At 43.8% G+C, this 23,425-nt stretch overlaps 1 protein-coding gene across 4 annotated transcripts in view; it reads right to left on the reverse strand.

Moving 5' to 3' along the window:
- Positions 1-23,425, reverse strand: part of tsc2 (TSC complex subunit 2) — a 54,728-nt gene that overhangs the window by 5,047 nt on the left and 26,256 nt on the right. For 2 of the 4 annotated variants that reach the window (XM_080722124.1, XM_080722123.1), the window contains 11 exons: positions 23,358-23,425; positions 18,607-18,747; positions 14,332-14,493; positions 12,817-12,975; positions 11,861-11,973; positions 10,533-10,772; positions 9,473-9,733; positions 2,342-2,487; positions 1,776-2,019; positions 993-1,380; positions 43-121 (listed from right to left, as the gene is read on the reverse strand). The exon at positions 23,358-23,425 is cut by the window's right edge and continues 27 nt beyond it. In XM_080722124.1, the coding sequence (XP_080578250.1) occupies positions 43-121; positions 993-1,380; positions 1,776-2,019; positions 2,342-2,487; positions 9,473-9,733; positions 10,533-10,772; positions 11,861-11,973; positions 12,817-12,975; positions 14,332-14,493; positions 18,607-18,747; positions 23,358-23,425 (2,001 nt within the window). The remainder of the gene's footprint in view (positions 1-42; positions 122-992; positions 1,381-1,775; positions 2,020-2,341; positions 2,488-9,472; positions 9,734-10,532; positions 10,773-11,860; positions 11,974-12,816; positions 12,976-14,331; positions 14,494-18,606; positions 18,748-23,357) is intronic. The other 2 variants (XM_080722126.1, XM_080722125.1) reach the window with 1 other exon arrangement.

Raw genomic sequence — 23,425 nt, forward strand, 5'->3', positions numbered from 1 at the left:
CTGTACACGTCCACAGACGGATGTTTACTAAGGAAAACAGACCTGAGTTTTGGGCAGCAGGAGGGGTTTGTTGGCTTCGTTGCCAAAGAAAGGTGAGTGGTAGAGCTGCAGAAAGACAAAACTACAGGAAGAGATAAATGTTAACAAAATGTCTACAGTACACTTCATCGCCAGTCTCATGTGGTCTATGACGTCAGACATCTATGAATAGGGCTGTCAGAATTATTACATAATCGTCTAATCGGAATTATTTGACATAATCGCAATTATTTGGGGATAATCGTCATAATCGTTTACACGTAGAAAAATGTTTATATAAAATAGTGGAAATAGCAGATCTACAAGCTCACAACGCGTGGCAATGCGACACGTTGGAGCTTATAGATCGTCTATTTCCACTATCAATGTTCTTTTTAAAGTGTAAAGTTGTCAAATATGTCCTTCAATTCTTTGCATATTTAGGTTATGTGTCATATCTGCCATGTGCAGACTTCAAACTTCAAAGCCTACAAGCCAAACAGAAATGTAATTGTCAAAAACGACAAAAACACAATTAAATCGTTATCCGCAATTATTTGAGTGACAATTAATCGCCATGTAAAATGTCATAATCGTGACATCTATGAAGTCTGTCATCTCCATATTTGGGAAAAGTAATACCTTTGCATTTTCCCATTCAATGGAAAAAATGTATTCACTAATACATTTATATAAATTAAACTATATACACGGACGGTACTGTATAACGTATGTATGTCTTAGCAAAATGCAAGCAGACAATTCCCGATGAAGCCGGTCGATTTGACATACATTATGGCCCAAGTGCGTGCCAGCAACACTGTGGGAGGAGTAGCGCAGCAAAATAAAATTTATCCGGAAAGATGCCTGGAAGAAAGTACTATAGTTATCACCGGTAGACTGGTATCTGCCTGACAGCGATGACCTACAGTTACAGTTCTATCTTAAGACATCATGGAGGCATCATGTGGTACCTGGGACTGAGCCCAGAGGTCTTCTCAGCGTTGCTGGGTCCAGGCCGGGTGTGGTAGGACTCTCTCTCCGTCCTCCTCTCCCTCCTGGACGACGGGGTGGTCACAGAGATGGTGTGACCTCGTGGGCGGTGGCCTCCGCCGGGGGAGATGGGTCCAGGCTTGGTGGCCGACGCTGGGAACTCCAGCCTCATCCTGGCTCCTCCTCCTCCGCTCTGTGACACCACCACTCCTGGGGTCGGTTCACCGCCCTGGCTCTGAGCCGCCTGCCCCGTCACCTCCCCTGCCCCTCCTCCCTCCACCCTCTCTTTCTCCGGCTGGGACTGATGGGATGATGGGGGCTTGCCGTCTGAAGGTGCCCTGGGTCGCGGTGCCTCTCCTGCCCCGGTCCCTAAAGGGCAGTCACAATTGTTACATAATCGTCTAATCGCAATTATTTGAGGTAATCAAAATGATTTAGCTTAATCGTCATAATCGTTTCCATGTTGAGAAATGTTAATATAGTTATAAACACTTTCAAAAAGTAGTGGAAATAGCAGATCTACAAGCTCACATTGAGCTTCTAGATCGGTTATTTCCACTAGCAATAATATTTTTTAAGTATAACATTGTCAAATATGTCTTTGCATATTTAAGTTATGTGTCATGATTGCCATGTGCAACTACAAAGCCTAAAAGCCAAACAGAAATGTAATTGTGTACGACAAATACACAATTCAATCGTTAATCGCAATTATTTGAGTGACAATCGTCATGTAAAAATTTCATAATGGTGACAGGCCCTACCGGTCCCAGACTCCATGGCAGCCTTAGAGAAGGCCTCGGGTAACGTCTGGAGCTCCGGGGAGGAGCTGGATTTGTTGAGTCCCTGCCCCTGGGACTGGCTCTGCGTCGTGGCTTGGAAAGGGAGCTCGGGCCCCTGGCTGCCCGGGGTGGGGGGCCCTGCAGTGGGCTGATCTATGGGAATAGCTCCCTCGCTCACCTCCTCCAGAGTGGACTTCTCGTCGTCCTGACTGGAGGTGGAAGAAGACTAGAGAAGAGAAAGAAAATGAATTGATTTAAGTATTTTTACTGACCTGCTTGCGGGGACGTGCAGCCAATGTTAGAGAGGCAGGGGCTGACATTTCTAAAAGGGCCTTTTGGTGGAAATATCGAAAATAGCAGACCTCCAAGCTCACAACTCGTTATGAGCTTGGAGGTCGGCTATTTTCGGTGTGTGATACCACACTGAACTGAGCATAATTAAGTCAATACTGGAGATGTGGCGTACAGCATGGATTTCTACACAGAGAGGGCAATTCTTTCAAAGTACTGTAAGATGAGTCTCTTGAATGCTGCCTTCAGGTACCCACCCGACTGAGAGTCTTGGTGAACTTGCTGTCGGCTGACATAAAGATGGGCTCAGTGGGCACGGCCTCAAACTCCTCACTCTCCGGCCAATCAGACGGGGTGTGTGCTGTGGTGACCCCTGACCTCTCCTCCGGCACCACCACAGAGTCTAGAGAGCAGGATACAGTAGATAGAAGTACTGTACATACTGTACATACTGTACATACACTGATATGCATTCAACACATACTGGTAAACATACATCAATATGTCATCGGGTAATTGTGAAAAGAAAAACTAATCAAGCAGCTACTCATGCATTACACACAGCACAACACACTAGGGATGGGACTCGATTAAAAAAAAATAATCGAATTAATTAGAGGCTTTGTAATTAATCGATATTAATTGCATTTCACTGGCCCACTGGGCCGAGCAAATAAGTGTTCTGATCGGCGTCTTCTCCCATTGCGTGCACTGGGGTTGGTTGGTGCACCGGTATGATCGGTACGCCTGAAACTCGTCCAGGGAGAAAGGTTCTATGGTGCAAAAACTAAGCGCGATTAAAATGCGCACATTTTCTTAATCACGTTAATTTTCTGTAATTAATTAATCTAAATGAGTCAGTCCCAGCCCTACAAAAAAGTCAAAACTAAATCAGCTTTCATCAATGATTTTGATATCCTGACACAATATACACTAGCACACACTGATCCTTTGTGCAAAGACAAAAACTTTGAATGATTGATTCTAGACTAGTACTATACGGTTAAGTAAGTGAAAATCAGATGTACACACATTGAGCGATCAAACAAATAGTGGCAGATAAACACATAGATATGCACAGACATTAATTGGCCAAACAAACAACTGATCGTAGACAGACAAAAACAGATCAATGGTGCGAGCAGCATCCATCTATTTCTGGCTTATCTAACAGAGACAGCTACCATCTGTTTGATTCTCATCAAACACGCATGCATTAGGGGTTTAACGATATAGTAACTGTATCGAAATATAGTTTTTAACTTTAAAAATCAAAGTATATCGAAATGAAAACAGCTAAAATCAAATCGTATTGTTTTATTTTGTATCATATCGAATCAGCAGTGCAAAGAATCGATTGTATCGATTGATACTACCTACTTGTGCATTGTATTTAGCATTTTTAATAAGAAAAAAAGGAGGGGTTTAATTACTTTTCCTTTCCATATAGCTACACTGGTCTATCGATAAATGTGTGTAATCTCTGGGTTCATGTCAAGGTGCAGGTTTGTCATTTGTCAATATACAATGTCCATGTATTTGGCACATAATCACTGTGTTTACTTATTTATATCCATAATAATACATGTTTCCCTTAAAAACCTGCACTATCCACACCTTTCACACAGATTTAATTTCTTTGCTAAATAGTTACCATATCGATTTTAAATCATTGAATCGAATCGTATCGCCATGAATGAACCAATATCGTCCATGTATCGTATCGCAAACCATGTATCGTGATATGTATCGATACTATCGAATCGCTATTAAAATGTATCGTTACACCCCTAGCATGCATGTGTTTTGGTTGGGCGGTCGGTTATGCGGCTACGGTCTGCAACAGCAGCCCAGACTCTTCACACTCCCAAATATGTCTCTCTCTCTCTCGCAGCCCAGACTCTTCACACTCCCAAATATGTCTCTCTCTCTCTCTCTTCACACTCCCAAATCTCTCTCTCTCTCTCTCTCTCTCTCTTCACACTCCCAAATCTCTCTCTCTCTCTTCACACTCCCAAATCTCTCTCTCTCTCTTCACACTCCCATCTCTCTCTCTCTCTCTCTCTCTCTCTCTCTCTCTCTCTCTCTCTCTCTCTCTCTCTCTCTCTCTCTCTCTCTCTCTCTCTCTCTCTCTCTCTCTCTCTCTCTCTCTCTCTCTCTCTCTCTCTCTCTCTCTCTCTCTCTCTCTCTCCTGAAGAAAGACTAAAGTAACTACAGAGCAGAATCTGCAGATGAGCCGACGCCAAAACCATTGCTCTCCTCTCCAGGGACGTGCAGAGAATGTTAGAGAGGCAGGGGCTGGAATTTCTAAAAGGGCCTCTTGGTGGAAGCACCGAAAATAGCCGACCTCCAAGCTCACAACGCGTCGCAGCGCGACGCGTTGTGAGCTTGTGTGAAACCACACTAAACTAGGCATAACCAAGTCAATACTGGAGATGTGGCGTAACGGCATGGATTTCTACACAGAGAGGGCAATTCTTTCAACATAAGATGCTGCATTCAAGTTCAGGAGAGTTTTGACAAGGCAATTCTCTTGAATGCTGCCTTCGGATGTGGCATGGAAAGAGGGGCATTTGCATTTCTTTCACCATAGTAAAAATTGCATTTATGGTCTGGAAAGGGCCGTTTTTACAGACAGATGTCTATGTGTGCACGTGCCTGCTCCCCTCCCCACTCTTTGGTTACGGATTTGGGGCTTGGGGGTCATGAGGTCATTGAGGCTTGTTTTCTGTTGACAACGACATGAAGTCATACCGGCTGAAATCAACCAGGAAGGATGTTGTTCACCAACACAGCAGTTAGAACAAGACGGTTAGAAAGGAAAGAAAAAAAATCAACTGGTGAGTCACGAATCACAGCGAGCCATCCTCGGGGCTGGCGTGGGATTGGTTCAACTTGGCGGCAGGTCGCCCTCATTCAGTGCTATGATTGGCTTGTGTGTCAAGAGGGACTGCCAGAGCGTTATCTCCCACTGCGGCGGCAGATGAAGACCCTCCCCTCCCCGTGTTAATATGACATTGACGGGGGGAAAGCAGAAAGGCGGTAGTAACATGTTCTTTCACTTGCACAACGTCAGCACACACTAGGACATTCACGAATAGTGATTTTTAGTATTCGAATTATTCGACCTCAAAGTATTCGAATAGTCGAATATTCGACAGGACTGGCCAAACTGTAAAATATTAAGTAAGCAAGAGGCGAACATTGTGAAAATAGCTTATCTACATGCTCGGCGTTGTGAGCATGTAGATCAGCTATTTTCACAATATTTATCTGCGGAAACCGAGTCACATTAAATGTAATACCTACAATTCCAAGTGCTTGTCAGGGTGGGGGTACCCAGTTCAAATATCTTTATTTTGGGGGTCACGGCCTAAAAAGGTTTGAGAAGCCCTGGTATAGAGCATTACCAAATTCATCCACCAGAGGCATTGACAACTCATTCTTATGACTTCCTATCTAGCCAAGCTTTATAAACTATACATTTTTTAAAGAAAAAAAAAAAAAAGAAAAAAAAAAAGAAAAGAAAATAGCAAATATTCGACTTTGGTGAACAACGTCGAATAGTGACTTTGATATTCGAATATTCGAATATTTGGTGAATGCCCTAGCGCACACATAAAACCTGTACTGTATGTCCTTTGCACACCCTGAGCATCGTCCAGGATCTGTGTCAAGGAGAAGAGCAGGTAACCTACGCCAGTGGTTCTCAACCTGTGGGTCGGGACCCCCAGAGTGCCCCTCTGGGGGTCCCCACATTATTTTGGGGGGTCACCAGATGTTAAGCTAAATGTTTTAACATTGTTTTCTCACTCAACAGTAAAGTGTATAGAGGGTACCTCTGCACATTTCTAAAGTGACAATTTAAGGACTTTAAAGACCTTTTTAGTACCTCTGGTCAAACATTGGTCAAATTGTCAAATATTAGAGGCTGAAATTGTTAAAATAGCAGATCTACATGCTCACAGAGCATGTAGATGTGCTATTTATCTGCCATTTTCACAATGGAATAGATCGAGTTAAACTAAATGTAATGCCAACTCCTACAATTCCAAGTGCTTGTGCAGGGTGGGGGTCCCCAGTTAAAATATGATTATTTTGGGGGTCACGGCCTGAAAAGGTTGAGAACCACTGACCTACGCTACGACATAACTCCTCCATTTGTATTCTAAGCAGCAGACAGGCGTGAGGCGTTGTGAGCATGTAGATCTGCTATTTTCACAATAGAACCGTGTTATACAAAATTCCTCAACTCTTAGTGCTTGTCAGGGTGCCGGGTCCCCAGTTAAAATATGATTATTTTGGGGGTCGCAGCCTGAAAAGGTTGAGAACCACTGGCATACACTACCTGTCTTTGGGCTTTGCGCATAGGAGTAAGCGACGTGTTATTGAGCTGAATTATTGTTATATAGTCCTGGAAATTGGATTAAATATTCTGGAAAAGTCTGGAAATGAATTGGTAAAAATGTGTGGGAACCCTGAGCGTCACGTGTACCGGAGGAAACACATCGAGGGCCAAAGCGCAAAACCTCCTATCTGCAAATTTTAAGATTTTTGGATTTCACTTGAAATGGGTACTATAGGCTATGCTGCACATGGTCAGTCTGTCTGCAAGATCGTTCTGCCCCTCATTTTGCCAAAAATGTCATGTGACTAGAAATAGTTGATAGGTTTTAATATTAAACACACATTTTCTTTATCATTTTCCCAACAAAGTGATTTTTGCAGATAGGAGGTTTTGCGCTTTGGCTTATGACATGCTTGCCTCTCTACACCCTCCCTAAGACCACCCAGTGGGGGTCGGCAGCGACAAGGGAGAAGTAGAAAAAGAATAAAACGCTGAGATGAGTGTGCAGGTTTATTCTTATTCTTCATGATACTTTCCGACCCGGCACCTCAACCACTCGAAAATAATTCGTTCCCAGCATTACTGTACCTCGTTTTATGAGGAAAAAGGCCTGGAAAGTAACTACAGCCAAAAGTGTCTATGGGGCAGGAATTCCGTTGCATGTACTCCCCCCTGCCAGAAGCCGTCTTTTTCGACCAGTCATGATACGGTTTATCATGCCCTAGGACAGTGGTTCTCAAAGTGGATTCTAGGGACTTTGTGGGTTCCTTTATGGAGGTCTAAATTTACCCATACAAGTCTGTAACTCTGACAGTGTACAAATGGAACCAAATGAACCCTAACGGGTCCATTTGGTTCCATTTGTACACTGTCAGAGTTAAGCAGAGACCTTGAAAAGTAAAAGTTTGAGAAAAACTGCCCTAGGAATGTTTACAGACTTGCACAGCATCAACGTACAGTAACTTCAAGTAGGGCAGTACTTCCAGTACCTCAGCTTAGACACTTCCAGTAGCAGTTCTTATCTAGCCGACAGTCAGAATTAATTAATATGAATGAAATAAAATAAAAGGTAAAAAAATAAAAGCAGTTTTGTGCAAGCTGTTGTGTTGTCATGGTCCCAATCAGAACATGAATAGCTTCCAGTGTGCGCTTTTGCGTTGTACAAGTGACCACATGTAAACTACTCCAGGTGTTGAGGGGCAGGTGGGGGGGACATTGGAGGAGGGGGGGGCACACATGTGGTAGACGGTACCTGCCCAGGAAATGCTTCTGTGCAGCCTGCCGGGGGCTGGGGGACCTGGGGGGGCCGAGCCCAGGCCCAGAGACCAGAGAGAGCCTCCCACTGGGGGGAGGGGGACACCCGCCACACAGCCATTCACAAACCAGCATGGTGGTGGTGAGGATGAAAGAGTATAGATAAAATAAAAACAAAAAACAATCCAGTCAGAAGAGTAAAAAAAAAAAGAAAGAAGTAAAAAGGGATGAAAGGGAATTACAATGAGAAGAGAGGGGGAAAAAAGCAGAGTTGAAATGAAGACGTGGACAAGAAAAAAACATGAGATGGATAAAGACGACAAGCTGAACTCCATGAACAGGAATAAACCAAAAAGCACAAAAATATAAGAGCACCAATGAAAAGCATCCACAGAAGGGGAGAAATGTGAACTTATGAAATGAGACCAAAGCAGCGACTGATTGTCCAAGATCACTGATCTGAGCCAGTCTACCTGAAAGAACCATAGCAATCTACCATAGCACAGGGTTCCCCAATAGGTGGCCCGCGGCCCGCGTCTGGCCCACACCAACCCCAGTAATAATGGTGGTATAAGAGCAGCAACAACACTAGTATATCGTCTTTGTCAGGTGGAAAGCTTGTATCTCCAAATTTGTAAGTTCTTTTTGCAAATCATACAAGGCCATCGCACACAAGTAGTGAAAACAGCAGATCTACAAGCACACAACACCTCGCACCGCGAGGCGTTGTGTGCTTGTAGATCGGCTGTTTTCTCTAGTTTAAATCATTTTTAAAATGACAAATGCAAAACCAACGGTTTTGGACATACAAGATTTTGACCCGACAACGACGATATCTGAACTGTCGCTGGAGTAGCGGGAACGCCACTGTCGCCCCCTGCAATGTTGTGGCCCTCGGCTTGGTACCCTAGACATAATTCGGCCCTTGGGGAAAACTAATTGGGGAACCCTGCCATAGCAATTTACACTGGGACTTTGGCCCAGCAGGTCCGTGGACCTGCACAGCAGCTGGCTCTGACCAGGAATCCTGAACAAGGACAGGCAATGAGGCGAACAGGGAAGGTTATGAAAGCGTATCTGTGTGTGTGGGTGCTATGTGGATTCATGCACAACATTAGACTGCCCCAGCCCAGCATTTCCAGTCGTTTTCGTATTCATCCCAGCTCTGTTGCATTTATCATGGTGCAGCAAAACAAATACCAGCCAGTCAGCTCTACCATGCTGCAATAATCACTTCTACAATACTTACATTGTAGCACTGGGCACATACCTCACCTGGATTCATTTGAATCACAAGCAACAGCAGCACACACAGGCAACAGGTGAAAACTAGGGCTGTCACAATTATTACATAATCGTCTAATCGCAATTATTTGACATAATCGCAATTATTTTGTGATAATCGCCATAATCGTCTACATGTTGAAAGATATTTATATATGTTCAAACATTTAAAAAATAGTTGAAACAGGAGACCTACAAGCTCACAACGCGTCGCGATCTGTTTCCACTATCAATGTTCTTTTTAAAGTGTAAAGTTGTCAAATATGTCCTTCATTTCTTTGTATATTTAGGTTGTGCATCTTCAAAGCCTATAAGCCAAACAGAAATGTCATTATCAACGACAAGAATACAATTATATCGTTAATCGCAATTATTTGAGTGACAATTAATCGTCATGTAAAATGTCATAATCTTGACAGCCCTAGTGAAAACCAAGACACGCAAACACCACCTTTGCATTCTCGCTCTCAAACACCCCCCACCCACCACCGACTCTACTCACCAGTGTTGGAGCGCTGAATGAGGTTGGGTTTCCCTCCCCCAGTGGTGTTGTGTACCTGCACCGGGGGTTCAGAGACCTGGGTGAGGAGCGGAGGTGGTGGGGCGGCGGTGCTGGCCGGGGCGCTGGCCGTCTGGCCGGGGGGCTCCTTGACGCCCTCCATGGCCATCAGCACGGTGGACAGCTCCTGCAGCGGCATGTTGCCCAGCTCTGAGGAGAAGGGGCTGGGCGGGTTCTCCAGACACATCAGCCAGCTGGTGTTACCTGTCCACACACACACACGTTAGGCCTAGAATTATTGACTGCTTTAACTGTTGAAAAATAGCAGATATACAAGCTCACAGCGCGGCACCGAGTGCCGCGCTGCGAGCTTGTAGATCTGCTATTTTTGAAAAAAGGTCGTGAAAATGTGTGCAAATCTTTGAATGTGTGTATTTTCAAAGCGAACGTTTGTGTAACTAAAATGTTGCTTCTGGGTGGTCCCTGGAGCTAGATATTTTGAGATGCGGGTCCGTGGCCAAATACATATCATTTTGGGGGTTCCTTCACATGAAAACGTTTGAGAACCACTGACATAGTAGTCTCTCAAGAACAGACTGACTGAGCTCCATTTAAGTGAAAAGGACCTTTTCTTTGACGATGGCTGGCCAGATTGCTGACATAGAAACATAGGTTTTTTTCAAAAGATCTTAGAGGGATTCAAAAGACACACTATTTGACAGCAACAGGAGGTGGATACGGACAGCGATACATACAAGACGGTCGGGGGTGCGGTTTGGATTACTTCCGCTCTCTCCGGGGGGGCGTGGTTATCCACGATTCTCAGTGCGTTTCAGAATCACGCGACACTGATCAGATCATAGCTACTTGGCAGAACACCAAAGTATACAACATACTGACAGCAAACACTTTGTTTGTTTGTGCATGTGTGTCTAGACTGCTCCAGGTAGTAGGAGGTGTTTGTGTGTGTGTGTGTGTGTGTGTGTGTGTGCGTGAGTGCATGCGTGCGTGCGTGGGTGCGTGCGTGAGTGCGTGCGTGTGTGTCAATTGTTAATTCACACACCAGACGGTCTACGGATGAAGATCTCGGCCCAGCCCTGCGTGAGCATGGGGACGAACTCCGCCAGCCTGGGGTTGTCTTTGAGGGGCGGGGGAGCAGTGGGGGTGGGAGAGGAGGACGGGGGTCCCAGGCCGTCCAGGGTGGCTCCGGATGTGGGGGACAGCGGGGCGCCCAGCTCCCCTTCTGAGGGGGACACCAGCGGACTCAGACTCTGGGCAGGACCGGCACGCAGAGCATGGCCACCTGGGATGGATGGGACATGGATGCACATTAGTAATCATCACTTCATAGTCCTTTAAGCAGTGGTGGAAAAAGGACTCCAATTCTTTACTTACATAAAAGTATCATTACTGCAATGTAGAAATACTCTGTTACAAGTAAAACGTGGTATCAAAATGTAAAAAAAAAAAATATTTTGAAAATAGCCAATCTATAAGCTTGCAACGCATTGTGAGCTTGTAGATCTGCTATTTTCAAATGCCCGATATATAGTGCTGAAACAGTTCTCAAAGTGGATTCCAGGGACTTTGTGGGTTCCTTTAGGGGGGTCTAAATTTACCCATATAAGCTTGTAACTCTGGCAGTGTACATTTGTACACTGTCAGAGTTAAGCCCTTTGCACACAGGCGCGTTTATCCGCACGGATAAAACGGACAATTTCATTTTTTTAAAAGAAAACAATGATTCTCTACGACCTCATGCACACCGGATCCAAATTAGCCGTGCGACGAGTGGCTGCGGCCGTGCATTTTTTTCTCGATCGAACCCAGTTCGATTTGCGCGTCTATCACTCCTTTTATGACTCCTTTTGGGATCCGCAGCGCCGATTCCGCACAGCATTGCACACCAAATCCAATACGTTTTATTCATGCAGCAAACGAAAAAAACACAACTGTCCTGTGTGCAAAGGGCTTTAAGGGGAGACCTTGATATTTGAAAGTTTGAGAAACACTGCTTTACACCACTGCCTTTCATTTAACAATACTAGAATTTCGGGCCCCCTTTGGGGGCCCTCAAATCTAGAGCTCGGGCCCCCTCTGGGGGCCCTCACGGTATACCAGCAATCAAATGGATTTGTAATTTTTTTGAGAAAAAAATTTTTTTTGAGAAAAAATATTTTTTTTGAGAAAAAATATTTTTTTGAGAAAAAAAAGATTTTTGAGAAAAAAAAAGTTTTTTGAAAAAAAAAAAAGTTTTTTGAAAAAAAAAAAGGTTTTTTGAAAAAAAAATAATCGCTGTCAATTAGTTGTAGGGATACCTGAGGGCCATGGAGCGGAACTAATACCTGACATGGAGCAGAACTATTACCTGACAAGGAGCAGAACTATTACCTGACATGGAGCGGACTCTTATGCGAGTGGCTCTGTTGAGCTGCTGACTGGACTGGGACTCCAGTTTGGCCGGAGCTTCTTTGGTATGACGAGTGTGTAGAGATGGATCTGATCTGAAGAGCCAGGCAAGGAGAGATGACATAGACAATATGGGGGAGAAAAATAATAACCTACCGTCCCTATTGATATGCTGAAGTTTGTGTGCAAGCGTGTGCACACGTATGTTAAACAAGAAATAACAAATAAATGTACCAGTCGGAGTCCAGTTGGAATTAAGAGGTGGGGTGAAGGTGGTGTGTGTGTGTGTGTGTGTGTGTGTGTGACACGTGTGTGTGTGTGTGTGTGTGTGTGTGTGTGTGTGTGTGTGTGTATGTGTGTGTGTGTGTGTGTGTGTGTGTGTGTGTGTGTGTGTGTGTGTGTGTGTGTGTGTGTGTGTGCGTGCTTGTGTGTGTTACATGGAGGGAAAGAAATCAACCGACCAGTTGGAGTCCAGTTGGGATTAATAAGTGAGGTGTGTCAGTGTCTACTTATTGATCATGCACATCTATTATTTTGATCCACTGGTGTTCTCTGGAAAGTGTATGGTTTCTACCTGTAGGGCTGTCACAATTATTACATAATTGTCTAATCGCAATTATTTTACATAATGGTGATTATTTTTCATAATCGTCATAATCGTTTCCATGTTGAAAAATGTTTCATATATATATTTTTTAAAGTAAAAAATAGTGGAAATAGCCGATCTACAAGCTCACGACGCGTTCCACTATCAATGTTCTTTTTTTAAGTATAAAGTTGTCAAATATGTCAGTAATTTTGCAACTTCAAAGCCTAAAAGCCAAACAGAAATGTAATTGTCAACGACAAAAACACCATTAAATCGTTAATCGCAATTATTTGAGTGACAATTAATCATCAAGTAAAATGTGATAATGGTGCCAGCCCTGGTCATCTACCTGGTCATCTCCCCTCCTCCTCCCAGACGCTCAGCCACGTCCAGGCCCAGCAGGGCCTGAGTTCGAACCCCTCCACTGGTGGTGATGGTCACCAGCTTGTTGCCCACCAGCCAGGTCATACTGCGGCCCCCCGCCAGCAGAAACTCTGCAATTGGAGACCTGGGGAAGGGACAGCCAAAGTTCAAAAGGTCATGATGATCATCACAAACGCTTTCTGTACCCCCAGAATTTTCATTTCTTCCCAAGCGTCAACAAGACCAGTGTTGGGCAAGTAACGTATTACTTTACTAGTTACTGCTCTGAAAAAGTAACTAGTTACGTTACTAGTTACTAAATTATAAAAGTAACTAGTTACTAGTTACCTTATTTTACTTTACTTTTTTTTTTTTTTTTCTCAATTAATGACCTTATAAAGAGGAAAGACAACTCCCTGTCATTGTAGCAATTATGCATAGAAATATAGTGGAACAATAAAGCTAAAGATATGTTTAGAAATGTTTACAGGCATATATTCATTGTAGCCTTTTTCAAACCAAGTTGTGCACTTATCGTAGTGCTGTGCAACACTGACTAGTTCTCTGAAGGCAACAGACACAAAGGTTGCGATGGAAAGCATCATTGATCAAGCATGTTTCATATCTAGCTAGTACTTGCATTACGTGGCTTGGCAATCAATCTGTTTGGTTCACTCTGGGTGACATGCTGTGGCGATTTTGGTGGAGTAGATTTTAGCGCCATTTATCTCCAAAAAGTTAAAATAATGTTTCCAAGTTGCAAAGCTGCTGTTGTCCCGAGCTCTCGCCAGCATTTGGAGACACAAGTACTAACCTCCCCGTCTCTCTTCACCGTGTGACAATGTGTGTGCGCTTGGCTCAGTGTCAGTTTGTGTGTATTTTTTAAGACCCGCCCAAGGCCGTCTCTGATTGGCTTAGCCTGAAGCTTTAACCCAGGTCAACCAATCATTGCTCCTCTACAGCGCATCATGTTAGTGTGCGAGGCCAGGCACGTCTTTCACTTGACTATGAGAGTTACCACAGACAGGCAGTTTATGACACTAGCCACTTTACACCACAGTAACTAGAACAGCGTTATTGAATGGGAAAGGTAACGAGTTACGATATTAGTTACCGAGAAAAGAAGTTTTGTTACGTAACGCCGTTACAAGTAACGCCGTTCTTCCCAACACTGAACAAGACCCGGCCATTTCTGGAGGGAGACAGGGAAAGAGCGCTTTACCCAGGGGGGCAGGCGTCAGGATTTAAAATGAAGCAACACAGAACTGAAAGTCCCTATGATTGGCCACTAGTTGAGCTGTTCTGGTACCAGAAGCAACATGTTCTCCATAGGATTCCATTCTTTTCCCCCGAAATTTTACATTTGATTTTCTTACCTTAATAAACATTGTCATAAGTACTTTATGGTTCCTGTCGCTAGTTTAAAACCCCAGGACAAAAATCCACTCGTCCTAGACAATTCAATAATTCTAGGCCTAAATGGGTTAACTGTAAACTGCACCTCTTAGGCAGGGCTGAGAAGTTGGAGAAGACATATCGGGCCATCATGTCCAGACAGGTCTCGGTGAGCTCCAGGTGGACCGTCTTCAGTCCCTCGTCCGCCTGAGTCACAGCGTTCTCGTCGGCAGAACCCAGACTACAGGTGGTTGTGGAGGTGTGCATCCTGCAGAGGTTTGCCACAGAGACACGGTGTAAGAGATACAAGCAGGGAGAGAGGTGGCCTAGTAGTCCATGGGCCATACGAGATGTCGGTATCCCAAAGGTGGCAGAGGTTACCATGCATTTTTGAAAAGTTCTCCATCTGTAGATTATATTTTGGTATGATAACCCTTTCTGAGACACAGCTAAATTGGTGTTATCAGCCCACTAGAGTTGTTGTCCCATTAACTTAATATACAGGGGAAAAAGATTACAAATCTGCTTTAAGTAGCATACGAGGGGTTTTTCATGATTCTGAATCCATTGCAAGCATCTGTTTTGCACGAAAAACAATCCTTGGGCTACAACGACCCCCACAAAAGTGTGAAAAGTGATGACTCATCACTTTTCATCACTAAACAATAGTCTTGTGGGGAGGTTTTTAGCCCAAGGAATGTTTTTCGTGCAAAACAGATGCTTGCAATGGATTCAGAATCATGAAAAACCCCTAGTTTGACCCCTATGCTACTTAAAGCAGATTAATGTTTTGCTTTTTTGTATATTAAGTTAATGGGACACCAACTCTAGTGGGCTGATAACACCAATTTAGCTGGGTCTCAGAAAGGGTTATCATACCAAAATATAATCTACAGATATAGAGCTTTAAAAAAATGCATGGTAATCTTTGCCACCTTTCGGATACCGACATCTCGTATGGCCCATGGACTATAGCAAGGCATTCAACCTCCCAGTAAGTTTATATATATACATGCCAGTTCCAATATATACACACGCAAAGCCATGCAAGCGGTTCTACATCTAAGGTAAGCACACTCAACTGTTAATGTGGAAATTGACACTGTGAAATGTACACGCTCAGAGTTCAATTAAGGAGGATTTAACTGTGTATAATGAGCAATACACACGCATTGTGCGCATGCACATGCATGCACACACACACAAGCACACAGGTCACACAATCTGGGGGATTGTGATTTTCTCACGTCAAAACAAATGCTGGAGCTTGGTATAAGTGGCGTCTTCCCCTGATATGCTTGGATTTGTTATTTCTAGATGTGTGTTTGTGTGAAGGCTGAGGTCTTCCATGGTGCATTACGAATATAAAACAAGGTGCAGGGGGATTTCAGACCCTCACGGATTAGATGGAGAGAGAGAATGTGGTCTGAAAGCAAGGCAGGGTAGGTGGTATGAAGTAAGTAGCACAAACGGCATACTAACATCTCCCCTGATTCAGACATTTGCACATCAGGATTGACGTTGCAGGAGCTATCTGTGCCCAAAATATCCATTATGGTCTAATTGGAAATCAGGATGCCTTTGCCTTTCCTAATAGAAAAGTCAGTCTCAATACAGACCCGAGAGAGCCACACGACTTTTCTCACTGTAGGAGAAGTAGAAAAGGTCACACTGGCTGGCAGGCTGCAAGGAGCAAATCATCTTGCATAGCAAGACTCAAAATGTGTTCTGTGTATTCAACGGTTTGAATCTTGACTCAAGGACATGTGTTACATGTCGTCATCTCTAATCTTTATTCTCATCTTTCTTCACCAAAAATAACTAATAACTAATTATTGTGCGTTCATGATTTGTGTCATTTTGTCACTCCTGCGAACTTTGGAAGCCAGTCATAGCCAATTGTAATGGAATCTGACTGATGTGATCATCACATGACTACAACATTTATTTAAATCAATTTGCCAGAGTTTGGGGGAAAAGAAGGAAAAAAAGAGAAAACCTTGATATTTGTAGGCGGACAATTCAAATTTAGAATCAAAATGTGTTTTGTTCATATTATGAATCTTATATTCACCTAAGCAACCATGTTAGTCCATGTAGCCTGTCATGGAAAGCCAAATACAGCTAGTACTCAATGTGAACTCCATGCTTTTAACGCATCAGGGTGCAAACTCTCACTCAGACCAAGCCCCAGCTTGTGTGTCCTATGAACCATATTCACAGAAGATGAAAATTACAACCATCTACTGAGTACAAAGATGAATCACTGTGTGGCACTGGCAGACACCATCCCCATTGATCACCCAAGAGAGAGACATGTCGGGACCCCCAGAGGGGTCCCCAAATTATTTTGGGGGGGGGGGGGTCCCCAGATGTTTAGCGTTATGTTAACATTCTTTTCTCACTCAACAGTAAGCAGACCAACATACAGTTTAAGTGTAGAGAGGGTATCTGCACATTTCTAAAGTGACAATTTAAGGACTTTTTAATACCTCTAAAATGACAAATTAAACATTGGCCAAATTGGCAAATATTAGAGGAAGAAATTGTGAAAATAGCAGATCTACATGCTCACAACGCCTCGCTATTTTCACAATAGAACCCCCCCCCCCACCCTGACGAGCACTAAGAGTTGAGGCATTACATTTTGTATGACACGGTTCTATTGTGAAAATAGCAGATCTACATGGTCATGTAGATTTATTTTCACAATTTCTTCTTCTAACATTTGACAATTTGGCCAATGTTTAATTTGTCATTTTAGAGGTATTGAAAAGTCCTTCAATTGTCACTTGTGCAGATACCCTCTATACTCTTAAACTTTATGTTGGTTTATTTACTGTTGAGCGAGAAAACAATGTTGCACGTTAAGTTAATCATCTGGGGACGCCCCAAAATAATTTGGGGACCCCCTTGGGGGTCCCGACCCACAGGTTGGCAACCCCTGTCTTAATCAACAGAGAGACAGAGCTAAAGGTTTCATCAAGTATCAAGGTCGAGCAATTATAAGAGCAAGTTAAATGGATCATTGCAGTTATTGAGTGATAGTGTTTCATCGCCCTCTAATTAGAGTATCTTGAAAGAATAGTCTCTTTCCTTAAGAGGCCTTGTAGGTTTAACTGTGAGCTTTTAACTGTGAGCTTTGTTCAATCCATGAACTTCTGCTGCCCGCTGCTGGACAGTAGTAGTATGACAACAAGATAGAGATTGGCATTGCAACACTAGAGAGAACTGCAATGTCACAACCAGTGCCCACTAGTTACTTGCCTCAATAGTGCAGCCAGGCAGAGGTAAATGGAAAGGCACGTAGGTAGGTGTGGATATGTGTGCGTGTGTGGTGACAGTTTTTTGTATCGTTTATCCAACCACTTCCAACGCAAACACAACTGATTTCTAAATCCCCACACTAGTAGATTGCCATGGTCATAGCAGTACATGTCGTCGTTGTCGGGTGGAAACCTTGTATGTCCAAGAATGTTCGTTTGTATTTATCATTTAAAAAATGAACGAAACTAGTGAAAACAGCTGATCTACAAGCACACAACGCTTCGCCTCTAGTTTTGTGCGACAGCCTTGTATGATGAAGCAGGGCTTTACTTGGCGAAAAAACATACAAACTTGAAACTTGGCGATACAAGGTTTCTGCCCGACAGTGACGATATAGTACATATACACACTGTATGAGTACATACACACTGTATGACAGTCTGTGAGTGCAACAAAACAAAGCAAGACGTGGAAATAATAAAATTAAATAAAAATCTCCAGGCAAGCAAGCGAAGCTGTTGTGTTGAGTGTTGAGTCCTTATCATTGGTCGACGGGAAGCAGTAAGTACGTCCCACCACAGATAGAGGAGAGACCAATGATTTGTTGTGGAGGACGTCAGTAAAGCCCCTCCCCTCCCCCCCCACCCTCCAAACACATGCTTTGCACCAGTCCAGTCACTCGTGTTGTTAGGCCAATCAAAAACAGCACCACACCCAGCGAAAAAGGACAAAATGAAATAAATAACAAAATGGCAAATCTGTTGTTAAAGCCAAACCAAACAGAACAAACATATGGATTTGAGACGTGTCTGTTTGCACATCATGCAAAAAACGGAAAGGAAAAAAAAACAGACAAACACCTAAAAACAAATGCAAACGTGGAAAACGGCCCAAAAAAACAAACCAAACATGAACATACCAACCCTCCTCCAAGCATGCACCCTGCAGCCCACCCACCTCAACGGCCGTCATTACAGAAAGGCCCCTTGCGTGGCTCAACCCATCCACCAATCCCACGGAGCAACAGGTGTTTGAGGGTTGCCGTTTTCATTATTTCATTATTAGCTGTTGTTTAATTCAAAGAGAGGTTACCCAGGTTACGCTCTTCTCTAACCTGCGGACCGCGTGCTCCGAGACACTGATGCTGCGGGAACGGAACGCATCCAGGGCGGACAGGTCCCTCAGCTCTTTAACAGGAGAGCTGCTGCTATTGGCTACCGCCGCTGCCGCCTTCGCCACTTTGGCCGCTCGCAGACTGGGGTGGCGTGGTGGTAGAGTGGTGGTGGTGGGGGGGGGGGGGGGGGGGGGGGGTATGGTGGCATGGGACAGTTAAGGCGGGGATTGTGGGTTAGGTCATCGTAGGTATGTATGGGGTTTTGGTGGCGTGTGTTGATTTTGTGTGTGATTTCCAAGGGGGGGAATGGTCACAGACGAAGGGAAGGCCCAGTAGTGGAAGAAGAGGCATCCGGGGTGACGCGACCACCGACCCCCACCCCCAAAAACCACGCCCAGAACGCAGCGCCAAATGACAGGAGGGGGGTAAGGGGGGGCCGGGTTCAAATGAGGAGTTGAAAGGAAGAAAAAATATATATAGGTGAAAATTAACAGCAGCGAACATTATGATTCAGAATACACAGGAAGAGGGATATAAGGAGAGGTCAACTAAACATGAAAAAAACAGACAAAGCCACAGAAGAGGGTAAAACAGCGGCTACATTTCACAAAGAAATATACACAGAAAAACCATTCAGGATGGCACTGAAAGAGCATCCTCCTAAAGAGCAGCTACTTAGTGAGGCTAAAACCTCATTTATACCTCGCTGCACGGCAGTGTCGCTCACCGAAAATAAAATATCTAAAAGTTTGCTTTAAAACGTGTTTTCATTTCCGGTACGCGACACTGCCAAACGACGAAAACAAAAACTATGCTTCAGGCTGCAGGGAGCAGTAGCTAGAAGTGAAGTCAGGCAGTAGTAAGGATGGACTCAGCAAAAGGGCCTGAATGAATGAAGGTTAAAAAACACATGAAGAGGAGCCACACATCCTGAACTGAAAAGGAAACACTGGGTTAAAACAGCGGGCCGGAGCGCAGCATGTGACTGTGGGGAGATTCAGTTCATGAAGAGATAGTCGCTGCCTACCCCATCTTACCCTAACCTGCACCCATTAAGACCTGGAACGCACCATTATTTTATGCTTCAGCTATTAAAAAACTGCAGATCTACAAGCTCACAGCTTGCACAGAGTGCCGCGCTGCGAGCTTGTAGATCTGCTATTTTTGAAAAACGCACGTTATCTATATTAGTGGTTCTCAAACCTTTTTATGTCAAGGACCCCTGGAATTATTGCAGAGCAGGGATCACCATATATGGGCATAAACAGGTGACATCACAGTGGTGTGGCTGGTTCGGACAGGGATCTCCATGTATGGGCATAAAAGAGATTTATGTTGTGATGTCATGGGAACCAGAATCCCTTTTATGCCCATATATGGAGATCCCTGATGTCATCAATATTAAAGCTGTACTGTGGAAGCTGCTCAACTAGTGGTCAGTAGCGGTATTGCTTTTTTCGGCCGGAGTCGCCTCCGCGAGCCGCGAGCACCTCCGCCTCGCCGATACGCATCCGTAGAGCCGTCTCCCGTCATTTTTAGACCAGGATTGAGGGAGTAGCAAGCAAGATTCCTTCACCGATGGGGAGGGAAGCGACTTCCTTTAGAGACGGCAAGACTCGCTGTGATTGGCCGGTGGTGTATGATCCGCGCTGTGATTGGCCGGTAGTGTATCATGTGGGAGATGACATCATTTTGCCGGGAAATACAGCCCCTGTCACAGCTATGTAGAAAACATATATATTTTGGGGCTGAAATTAACGGAGTGGGGGTTCTAAAACTTTAGCGATTTAATAGTTAGGACAATTTTAAGATATGTTTTATAAAAAAAGTTACATATTATAACTTTAAGCCCATATCTAACAGGGGCATAAAAGGGATTCTGTGAGTGATCTCTATATATGGGCATAAAAGGGATTGTATCCCAGATGATACCCTGTTAAGAGAACCACACTAACCAAATCCATATATGGCCAAGACAGATGGCGCGACCTCGCCATTTAGGGCGAGGTTGCTTTTCACCCTTAGGCGTCTTACTGGTATGTAATTGGCCGCCGACCCCCATCTCTATACATTATGTATCGGGGATCCCCCAGAAGCAAATATTTGAGTTACAAATGTTCGCTTTAAAAATATATATGTATTCAAAGCTTTTGCTGCACTGCAAGCTTGTATATCTGCCATTTTTTGATAGCTGAAGCATAAACCAATGGTTAAAGTTGTTCAAGTCTAACGGGACACCGATGCGTTCCAGGTCATATTGGGTTAATCCTAATGTTATACGAGGATAGATTTAAAAACTCATACATTTATGACAGCCTCTAGTCAATAATAATAAAATCATTATCACATGAACTGTGTGAGATCATAATAAAATCATTATCACATGAACTGTGTGAGATCATAATAAAATCATTATCACATGAACTGTGTGAGATCATAATAAAATCATTATCACATGAACTGTGTGAGATCAGGCATGCAGAGTTCCAAGACAGCAGTAAGGCTCATGAGCAACACCAAGGAAGGCATACCGCTCAGAGCAGGTACACAGTATGGGCTTATTAATTAGGCCTAGGATTATTGACTGCTTTAACTATTGAAAAATAGCAGATATACAAGCTCACAGCGCGGCACCGAGTGCCGCGCTGCGAGCTTGTAGATCTGCTATTTTTGAAAAAGTCATGAAAATGTGTGCAAATCTTTTGAATATATGTATTTTCAAAGCGAACGTTTGTAACTCAAATTTTACTACTAGGGGGGGTCCCTGGAACTAAACATTTTGAGATGGGGGTCCGTGACCAAATAAATATCATTTTGGGGGTCCTTCACATGAAAGGTTTGTGAACCACTGACATAGTAGTCTCTCAAGAACAGACTAACTGAGCTCCAGTTAAGTGAAAAGGACCTTTTCTTTGACGATGGCTAAGCCAGATTGCTGACATAGAAACATAGGTTTTTCAAAAAACCTTAGAAGGATTCAAAAGACACTTATAGAATCGGGTCAAAATTCTAATTTTCACGATTTTTCAAAAATAGCAGATCTACAAGCTCGCAGCGCGGCACTCGGTGCCGCGCTGTGAGCTTGTATATCTGCTATTTTTCACTGGTTAAAGCATTCAATAATTCTAGGCCTAAATGGGTTAAACGGACAATGGCATGGAGGATCAATACAAACTGCGATGTCACCCAGAGTTACGGCGTTAACTATGGAGTTAGCATGGAGGAGTTATGGTGCGTTGACTAAATGGGAGCGTGGGCGTCACCACACGCTGCTGAAAGCAACCCAGGAAGTGAGTTGAACCAAATAGGAGATCGAGGGAGCGGGAGAGGACAAGGGGGGGAGGGAAGAGTCGATTTATCTACTTCAGGGGTCTTCAACGTTTTCAGGCCAAGGACCCCTTAACTGAGAGAGAGATGAAGCAGGGACCCCCCACAACCTCTTCATAGATTCCATATGATATAGTTTCATCGTTTGACAGCACAATCATTAGTGTATTTTGGATTCATGTTCATTTGTATTTTTCAGGTATTTAACCACTTGAACCATCGATACTTAATAAACTTGACCTTTCACTCTGTACTTAGTCTGCTCTTTTTCCCCTCTACACCAAACCTCTTTGCTGAAAATAGCCGATATACAAGCTCACAACGCCTCGCAGCATTGTGAGCTTGTAGATCTTTGGCTAAAGTTCTCTGAATATATTATGGACGCTATAGGGTTCAAGTGGTTGATATAAAAAAGAGAAAAGAAGTTTCTATCACACAAAGATTGGGAGGACCCCCTGTAGTAACTCTGGGGACCCCCAAGGGGTCCCGGACCCCCTGTTGAAGACCCCTGATCTACACATCTCTTTTGGGCAACAAATGAAAAGCAAGAAGAGATGGGGTCAAGGACGTGCATTACATCAACACTGAATCTACAAATACAAAAACGGGAGAGGGCCGGGAAAGGAGTGGACTATAGAAGAGATGTGCCGGTTCAGACGGTTGACTTCCATCTCAGACACATCGCAGTCAACACTTTTCATCCGAAAATAACATGATTTTAAAAAGCACGACTCCTTCCAAGTCCCGCATGACATTGCTTTTGAATCCACAGCCATCAAAGTGTCCTCGTCTACACGTTTTCCTTTTTTTTTAGATGGTGTTTGAGACATGGTTAGACACTGGAGTTAATTAGGATGCTTTCATAGTGATCGTCTATCTGGATTTTTAGAGGGATTGATATACGATGGTGACATTCAAACTCTGACACCATTTATAGATGAGAGAGTTACCCTGCAGTGTCAAACTCCCTTTTATCTCTGCGTGTTACAGATTAGGTGTGTATGTGTGTGGGCCGGGGACAGAGTCAGACGTGTGGGGATATTAGAACTTTCTTATCTGAAATCAGCAGGATAAAGTGAAACTTATTTCTCTGTTCCATGTATTTGAGTGTGGATGAGTGGATTCAAACAACAGCAACAACAACAAAACTCTTGGCAACAGGAAACTAAATAAAAACCATCCAAATGAAAATAGAAGAAAAAAATAATATAATAATAATACATTGAAATAATGATCACCATGGCAACCTAATGGACATCATAGCAATGGTCAATTCACAGAACCAGTCATGCCGAGTCCCATGTTACCTTTACAGTCCTGTTGTAGACCAGTTCTGTAGCCTCTGTGACTGACTGACTGACTGACTGACTGACTGACTGACTGACAGAGACAGTGTGTTTGGGTTGGTGTGGATGCACGCGTACCTCTTAGGCCTCTCATTGAGGCTGGTGCTTCGAGCTCTAAATGAGCTTTGCTCGTGGCCGTCGTCAAA

This window comes from Nannobrachium achirus (genome assembly GCF_963921795.1).
Source record: "Nannobrachium achirus genome assembly, chromosome: 3".
Classification (NCBI taxonomy): Eukaryota; Metazoa; Chordata; class Actinopteri; order Myctophiformes; family Myctophidae; genus Nannobrachium; species Nannobrachium achirus.